The sequence below is a fragment of the Amblyomma americanum genome, chromosome 6, assembly GCF_052857255.1.
Source record: "Amblyomma americanum isolate KBUSLIRL-KWMA chromosome 6, ASM5285725v1, whole genome shotgun sequence".
In the NCBI taxonomy this organism is placed as follows: Eukaryota; Metazoa; Arthropoda; class Arachnida; order Ixodida; family Ixodidae; genus Amblyomma; species Amblyomma americanum.
In genome coordinates this window covers 43,773,437-43,782,284 of record NC_135502.1, presented here as the reverse complement: position 1 = coordinate 43,782,284, position 8,848 = coordinate 43,773,437, and the positions used below count along the sequence as shown (strand labels likewise).

Below are 8,848 nucleotides of genomic sequence, written 5' to 3'. Positions count from 1 at the left end.
CAAGATATCGCGGGATCCCGGGCGGATGCGAGCTGCAACGCGAGGGAACGCGAGCCCCGTTCGCTGGTGTTACACGGGCGCACCCCCGGCCAGCCTCCCGAACAAAGCCCATAACTGGAATCACGTCCGCCGACAACACGAGGCCCGGATTTATATTTCCGGGGCTTGAGACCCCCAGGGCGCGCTGCGCTCGTCGCCGGAACACTGGGCTCGCCGCCTCCGCTAGGCTTTGGCACGGAGCAGCGGTGCCCCGTGTTTGGCGCGACGCCCCCGCAGCTTCCTTTGTCTTATTCGTTCGCTCCAAGCTCAGGTGTACAGTAGGCGGATGAAACTGCGCGGGCGTCCTGGGAGCCCGAACAGTTACTGTAACAAGCGTCGCATTTGTGCTTGATGCTGCTTCGTACGCCTTCTCGTATTCTCTCGCTCGGGTCACGTCGGAACGAGAAGGAAGGTGGTATCACGTAGCCGAGCCGAAACAATACCGACAGGTACAGATGAAAATAACGTAGGTTCCTGCTTGGAGATGCATCCTGACGGCAGCTCTGTATGTAGTCCGCCGTGAATTTTAAAGGGCGAAAATCTGACCTGACTGGCTATCTACTGTTTTACGCTGTATTTGTACAGAAAAGCTGGAAGTGAAGGTCTAAAAGACAACCACTTTTTGTTGTTGCTAGCGAGTTTAGTGCATCTAAAACTTTTTACTATGCAGAGAGGAAGCGTGCTGTTTGGAATTAGCTATTTAATCACAAGTTCGGTAAGATAGCTTGCGTGACCGAAGTGCGACTTCACTCGCATGTCAGTTTGCTAGATTTAACACCGCAACAAGCCAGCGTTAATTAGCTTGACGGATGCCATCAACATGCACTGGGCCCGCCTAGTTATTCTTCATGTAAGCGATCTGTATGTGCGTCCTGAGTTCGTTTAACTGCTCCAGCAGTGCGCAGGCATTACCATACTTACGCATTATTGGAAGTCCTCAACGCAACAACATTACCGCTTGGAAATCTTTAAAAAATGCAGAACGTGGTTCTTGAAGTGAACTACTTGCATCCAGCTGACATTCACGGGAATGTATAACTCATCAGGAAGGGGAAATAGAACACGTGTTGTTGTGAGATTTGTTTTCTTGCATTAAAAAACGGTATGCTTTAACGTAGTCAAACCGAGTAGACCTACGAAAGGTAGGTAGGTAGGTAGGCCTCAAACAATGCTGGCACATACCCACTGCGGGGGAGTGGCCAAGACGCAGGCGGTTAATTGCTGGATACAGGAAAGTTTTGGCGGGAAAAAGAGTGGTAATAGCATGTAGGCTGATAGATTGGAAGACGCAAGGACAGGGGTCCTGTTAACTTGGAGATCGAAGACGGGAAAATTTCTTAATGTGCATAATAGTATACAATGCCTGTAATGGTTCAATGTCGTACTGACTGAGAGCGGAAAAAATAAATTAGAATGGGATTCGCTGCGTTTCTTGAAGAAAATTTTGCACAGCAGAGCGCACACTCCTGTCACTTCGTCCAAGCAAAGAAGCGCCAATGGAAAACATGTGTTCATTCTTCGCCTCTTCTTTCTATAGCATCTGCACGTGCACGCAACCACGTTTCTCGCTCTTCATCGTCCTCTCTCCACTCGGCGCCAGTTGACGCGACGCCCTCCTCCCATTGGTTACAGTTGTGTCGACACTGCTCCGAACTTTCCCGAGCTTCCTCCGATTGGCTGCCGCTTGCGCGACGCTCCTCCGAACTAACCCGAGCTAACCCGAGTTACTCCGATCACACGAGGCAAGTTTCTTGCTCGTGGTGGGTGCGTCTGGAGGAGTAATTTCGCCCTAAAAATACGACAAGCTGTCAGCCATACATGTCTCGCCGTGATTCATCACAACTCTAGCGAATTATTACTCATATATGTTTCATAGTTAAGTAATTATGCTGGGAGAAGGAAGCTCGGCTGGAATAAAAATTCTGGGCTATCAAATGTCTGTCGTACAATTGAAAAAGTACAACAGTAAAAAAGTGGTATTATGTTTAAAACAAAGAAACGGGCCACAAGCAGCACTTGAATCACCAGCCTTAGAATTAGGAGAATTATTTCAGTATCACATCTCTTACTATATATTTTCAAGAGTGCCTGGTTCTTTGCGTCAAATGAAGATACTGCGGCCGACGATTGTCCATGAAGTACCGAAGCTTCCTGCAGGATCTCGACGGGTGCCACTGATATTGTGAACCTTGATGCGCTCTGTTATAAGCAAGGAAACACCGTGGAATATAATTTTCACAGCACCGACTTTTTGGTCGTGCTCTAATAACGTCCGTATTTTAGTGCGAAAGCACGTCTAGCCGCACTCCCCTGGTTTCAGCGGTGTCCGTATGTGTGAAGCCTCTGAATAGCAAGTGTAACTGGGTCACTGGGTAAGCGGACACTTCAACCGCGCTGTGAGTAGGCGGTGGCGTCCACATTCTTTTTCTCGAAATCAGCGCAGGGTTTAGACTCCGCTGATTCTGACGAAAGTAAAGGCGCATAACTGGCTCCCTGGGCCGGTGGACACCTCAACCGCGCTTTGAGGTACGCGGCGGTGGTGTCCACCCATACTTTTACAATATTTCGTGTTTAGCAATGCTAAACCGCCAGCCATTTTTTGTCACACACGAAGCTCTGTCGCGAAAATATCGGGCGTTGTGGGTTACATAGCTATACAACCGCTCAATGAAGCAGAGAAGGCCATATTCACCTTCCAACTAAACTCATAATGTGCGTAAACACATCGCGAAGCGTCAGGTGATCGAAAACTCGGCTAGATTGCATTAAAAGCATGAAAGACGGCAAAATCTAAGAAACAGAAAGAAAATTTTGCGAAGCAGTCACTGTTTTTTTTTTTTTACGCACTGGTTCGACATTGGTCAGACACTTCTTTTCAATATGTTTCACGATACACACGCGAGCCTATAAGAGAGACTCGAGTCAACATTTTTGTCATACAAGGCTGGTTTTAGTTTATAGAAGACACCTCTGAGCCGACGTGTGCACACGTGTGGCTCGTAGCAGTTGGGTGTATTACATATAAGTTTATACGAGACAAATTTGTGACTCGTATGAACTCGTATGCAGCCCATACGAAATCATATGAGATACTTTCATGACAAGTGGCACGTTTCAACTCGTAACACGTATGAATTCAAAAGAGGCACGCGATACAGAACACGTGTACAGCACATATCAATTCATAAGAGGCACTAATCAATTCAAATGAGATTTTTCGATACAGGTAGTCCAAGTAAACAACCTCGTTTCTATTAAATATGACCAATAGTGATGTCCAGTACGAATAGCTTAAGCATAATTCAAAACACAGTGCAAGTGATATTAGACTTTTTAAGGAATAGAAGAACAGTTTTAATTCGCAAACTCACAGTTGAGGTGATAAGCAAAGTAACACAAAGCAAAGGAACATTTTTTGGGCATCCAGTTTAGTGTAAATTTGTTTTAACTTAGTCGGTCCATCAGTTGTTATAGTAAACTGTGTCATGTCACATTCTGTAAGTGCGTTGTCATTCCTCCCCACTCCTTCAAATGTCCTCTCCTACCAGACATCGGAAACTACAAAAAATAGCAGTAGAAATAATTCAAAATGAAAATCACACTGCATATATGAAGCTTCAATTTAAGCATATGGTCAAGCACTGCTTTGGAGGAGCCAGTGTATTTCTCTGCTGAACTCTATACTATAAATTTCAGCTTATTAACAGTACATAGCACCTAATGCTGATAGCTATATAATCTAATAAAGCATCATCGATACATTCTGAACTGTACTAATCTGCGTGGCGAATGACGCAGGATATGCATTCGTTAAGTCGTAATTGGGTTCACTGAATAAGAAACTATGCAGTGTGTACGGTTAAAGTTCTAAGTTCGCTGGTACACAGAAGCAAACTAAGACTGGCCTGAGAAATTCACCCTAGGAGAGCTGCAAACTCAAAACCTATACGCTGCATGACGCTGACAATGCTCCAGGGTTGACTAACTAATACGCGTACATGCTTTCGTGCCCTGAAATTTGATAACTTGCACCTAGGGCTTTTTATTTTGATCCAATGATAAAACTCTTCAATGTTTGGCAGTGTACACTTCTGAAAGTTCTCAGGAAAGAGAAATTGGCTGCGTTTATAGCGACGCTGCCGTTGCCAGCATACAATGGCCATGGTCTGCCCTTCACTCTTGGAAGTTTCCTAGAAAACAAAAGAAAACGGTTTCAACTTTGATTATGTCAGCTACTTATATAGCACGGATGACCCTCCTCTAAAATATGCCGGAACAAATTAGTAAACAATGAACGTATTAGCATCGAGTGCGTGTACAGTACAGCCGAATCATTCCCTCTTTCGTTGAAGTGTGCAGGCGATGGAGAGGTCGATACTTTAACAATGATGCTGCTGGCAAATTGGCCACAGCGTATCAGGAAATTGAACGTGCGCATGCATTTATAAATGTAAGTAAAAAACGCACTGGGACATTACTATACTCGGTAATACAAACCGTCAGCGCTGCTGCTGAAGTATTTTCATATCACGATGTATTGAAGTAAAGAATTCGAGAGGGAGATACGTAATCAATGTTTTAAAAAATTAGGAATGACCAGCTGAGTCGAGTGAAACCAATTGAGTAGTGTTCCGAGTCGCACGGCCAAGTCAATGGCATTTTTTTCGTTCTAGAAATATAATCAGCAACGAAAAATAGCTGACGTTTTCTTCATTCTGGTGGCATAAATAAAGTGTCAATGTGGAAGTTCCAGATCGCGTAGAAAAAACATTTCTCCGAAACGTTTGCACCGAAGTACCATTTGCGTAGAAGAAAACTCGCAAAATACAAAAGCTACCAAGGTGCAGCTGCTTCAGTATCCCAAGACACGTCTCAGAAAACAAAATCCGCCTTTCTCTTGAATTCTCCCCCCTGCGGGGCGTTACAAATGCACTGGTGCAAAGGATATGCGCCTGTAACTGACACATGATGGCTTTTTTTTTTCAGGCCAGTAAATAAAGCTGTGTAAATGGTACCTTGGCGCAAACATTTCAGCCAGCTGTTTTCCAAGACGATCTACAACTTCTGAATGAACACATTACTTCCAAAGAAAATACTCTAAAAGTTAGCTAATTCGGCTTTACTACTTAATTAACATTAGAAAACGAAAAAAAAAACTCGCAGGACGTTTACGACTATGTAACGCGAGATTCAGCGAACGCTGATTAGGCGTTTAGTTTTGGGGATATTTTGAGGTATAAATAATACAGTGACCTCATATAGCACTGGTGTAGTGGTCAATTGATGTAGCCCTGCACTGGCAGGCGGCTGTTCCAGAGCCACCTGTAGGCTTTTGCGACCCAGGTTGACCGTAATATAATGCGATTACGTCAATGACCGGTGGGTGCGTTAATTACATCCGCCCGGACATCCACCCGATCACAAACGCACCCACTGGTTACTTCGACGGCGACGACGGCGGACGACTACGACGCTCAAGCCAAGGATGGGCGCCTAACAGCTATCGCTGTAAAACTACTGTAGAGTAGGGCACGCGACTTTCAGCAGCCCTCAATCAGTTTCAGTGGGCTAAGACAATCCGTCTCTTTTAAAAGCTTGATCAATTTTAACTGAGACACCTGGTATGTGTACTCGAACAGTCATAGACCACTTTTTTTTCACCACACATTATCATTCTTTGCCTAACACTCCTCTATAGTCCGGCACTCCACGCGCGCAGCGCAGCAGCAGCCGGCGCAGACGGACCGTGCCACTTTCCTCCTTTCCTGCCGCCAAGCCTTCCTCCTCCTACGGTAACCTCCTCTTTCTTGTTGGTTGTCATGGCAATTGCCCTCCCGCGCTCGCTCTCCCAGTCACTACACCGCCAAGCCAAAGAACCGGCGCTTAACAGCTGTGCTGTGAAACGTGACACTGCGATGTGCGATAAGCTCCACAAACTTAGTTCACATCGAAGCACCACAGAAGCGTAGGTAACCGTACTTACCCGGTCTTGGCGAATGTTGTCCATGTCCGAATCAGTCGCTTACTGAGTTTTCTTTCCGCATCAGTCGCCCTCCCGGGAAGCATGAACGGAACTCCGAACAAAATCGACACGTCATCCGTGTGCGTGGCAGCCGTAGAGTTCCAGGCACTGAAAGATGGCCTAGGTGTCAGCACGTAGTAGAAAGCGGTGCCGTTCCTCTCCGCAAAGTAGTCAGCAAAGAACTTGGTCGGGCAGTTGAAAAGAATATCGCCAATAGCGTCCTTGAAACCCTCGTAGGTGGCGCTTGTCAAGTCGTAAAGCCTCTGGATCTGCGCAAGTGTGAACACCGCCTGAAGGAACCCGATCCGTTTGTAAAAGAAGTTGTAAGCCTTTCCTATGGCTTCTAAACTGAGGCTTGACCCGCTGGATGAGGTGCCCGAGCGGTTCTGTTTGAATATAGCGTCGAAGAACATGTCTCCTTCGCGAAGCGTGTTGCCGATGAGCATTTCGCGGTCGGCGAAGTCGACCGCCTTGATCAACTCGACTGGCGCTTGCGGAAGGACCTCGTCGTAAAAGCTCGGGTAGAAGAGCGCACCCTTAACGTTGGCAAGGACTTTGGCGTCGACGGTCCTCAGGCAGGCCAGTGTGTCCGTAGTCGACAAGCTGCCGTTGGCGAAAAGCCTCGTGCAGTTGGTGGCACTCGCTACGTGCTTCACATTGGCGATCGCCGCCTCACCACTGTTCTCAGGAAGCGGCACAAGCGCCGAGCAGCTCTGCAGGATAGCACGCTTGAACAGGTGGCGCGTCTTGGGCGATATCTGCAAGTAGCTCACGGATATGGCGCCGGCGCTCTGGCCGAACAGCACGATTCGCTCGGGGTCCCCGCCTAATGCGGCGATGTTGTCCCTGACCCAGGACAGCGCCAGGATCTGGTCGTGCAGCGCTACGTTACCGGGTGCGTCGGTAGTGCCGGCGTTAAGGAACCCGAAAGCGCCGAGCCGGTAGTTTGGAACGACGAGTACCACGTCCCCTATTCCCGAAATGTATCGGCCGTCGTAAAAGAAATAACTGTTGCCGCCGTGAGTGAATGACCCCCCGTAGAAGTAGACCATTACTGTCTTCTTGGGCTCCCTGGGGTGCTTCTGGATCGGCGCCCAGACGTTCAGGTGCAGGCAGTCCTCGGTTGTGTTGGCGTTGTCGATGCGCATGGCTTGCGAGAAGTAGGACTCCTGCACGCACGGAGGCCTTGTGTGTGTTGCGTTTAGGGTGTTCTTCCAGGCTCTAACTGGAACGGGCTTCCGAAACCTGTTTGGACCTGCCGTCGATTCGGCGAATGGAATCCCCAGAAAAGCACGGACTAGGACACCTTCTGACGTGGTCTCTATTATTCCTTGCAAAGGGCCGCTGTTTATCGTTACAGAGACTTGATGCTGGGGTAGTAAGGGCTTGGAGAAACGCTGAGGCTTTTGTATTTGGCCTAGGCGATGGTCTCGTCTCAATAGGCTTACTTCCTTGCGAGCGACGTAGAGAACTGCACTTGCCACGATCAGAAGGAACACAGGGGTCTTCCACCTGCACGTCAGAGCGCACAATTTACTTGTGGGCTTCGATGTTAGGATATCACAGCAAAAAGATCCTCTTACTTTTAAAATTAACCTATTAAGGCGAAAGCCTTTAATGGCTCATACTCGTGGTGACCGTCCGTCTGATCATGTGACCTCGCGGTGTCCGCCGTTACATTTGCCACCTAGGTCACGTGACCTTGTCACGTGTCACGTGACCTAGGTTACGTGGCGCCACGCTCGTGCCAGCTGCTCTTCTCTGTCATGAAATGAATTCAAGCGCGGAAAATTGAAATCAGTGCAATGAGTCGCAAACGGCTTTCGCCTTCACGTGGGTAAGAGATATCGTAAGTGCCTCCAACAAATTTTTGTGAACTGTCGGCAACTGATCAGGGTGACAGCACGTGACAAGTGCTGGCGCGAACAGACGTATGCGTGATTAGGGCGGAGGATGCGCTGGGACCGGGGGGATGCCAAAAATGGACTGTGTGTATCTTTCATGTATCACCGATAGACCGCGCCGAACAAACAGTTTGTCGGCATAACAGCCTGTACCGCACCTTTCGCAAGACCATAATGGCAAATATAGAGAAATCACGAGCTGCTCACCTAGAAATAAGAGGGTGCAGCTTGATTAGCGGAAGCCTCGTTCTTCGTATAACGCAATACACCATGATGAGGACGGACGTGATAGTTACGAGCGGCATCACGTTCGGCGCACTGCTTCGTTGTAGTTGTCCTCCACATCTCTTTTCTTCTTTCTCGTCTTCTGCGAGGGCTTTTAACCTACAGCCTCTATGAGGATTGGCCACTCTAACGAAATACAAAACAAAATAAATAAATGTTCATAGTAAATTACAATCCCAACGACAAAGTTCAAAACCCGCGCCGCCCGAAGCAGTCGGCGCAGCCACAAGGCATTCCACTGAGAAAATGAAACAGAGTACTGCTTTTATCATTTCTCTTTCAGCGGGTGCTTTCACTCACCGGGCAGATGTTATTGTTGTAACACATCGAGTCGTCATGGGCTGTGATTTGGACCATCTATGTTATGATTGCCAACCGGCAGTCATCCTTATGGACTCTAAGGAAATGTGTAGGCGTTACCAGTGAGGCAGACTTAACCGCACCGTGGCACGATGACGCGTCGCGCACTTGCCGCCTCCATTGTCAGGTGTTGCATTTGGGTTGCAAGCCCCAAGGGTAGCGTTGGCCTGGCGGCCTGGGGCAAAGCTGGAAACATCCGAAGGTCCCGGCAAAGGATGAGTCGACTGGCAACAGAACA

General features: G+C 47.9%; 1 protein-coding gene across 1 annotated transcript; it reads right to left on the bottom strand.

The window, feature by feature from the left end:
* Positions 1-4,080: 4,080 nt before the first annotated feature.
* Positions 4,081-8,296, bottom strand: LOC144094679 (acetylcholinesterase-1-like). The gene is made up of 3 exons (XM_077628600.1): positions 8,173-8,296; positions 6,023-7,573; positions 4,081-4,229 (listed from the first exon to the last, which is right to left on the bottom strand). Exons 1-3 carry the CDS (start codon positions 8,268-8,270, stop codon positions 4,082-4,084), a joined length of 1,797 nt encoding a protein of 598 aa, XP_077484726.1. The 5' UTR covers positions 8,271-8,296; the 3' UTR covers position 4,081.
* Between the last annotated feature and the right edge of the window lie 552 nt (positions 8,297-8,848).

What these genes read in the sequence shown, in the direction of transcription:
- LOC144094679 (XM_077628600.1), bottom strand. Translation starts at nt 8,270, where the DNA reads ATGCCGCTCGTAACTATCACGTCCGTCCTCATCATGGTGTATTGCGTT. An exon ending in CTGCACCCTCTTATTTCTAG is followed by an intron (nt 7,574 to 8,172) that starts GTGAGCAGCTCG and finishes TCTGACGTGCAG; the next exon opens with GTGGAAGACCCCTGTGTTCC. An exon ending in ACAACATTCGCCAAGACCGG is followed by an intron (nt 4,230 to 6,022) that starts GTAAGTACGGTT and finishes TTTGTTTTCTAG; the next exon opens with GAAACTTCCAAGAGTGAAGG.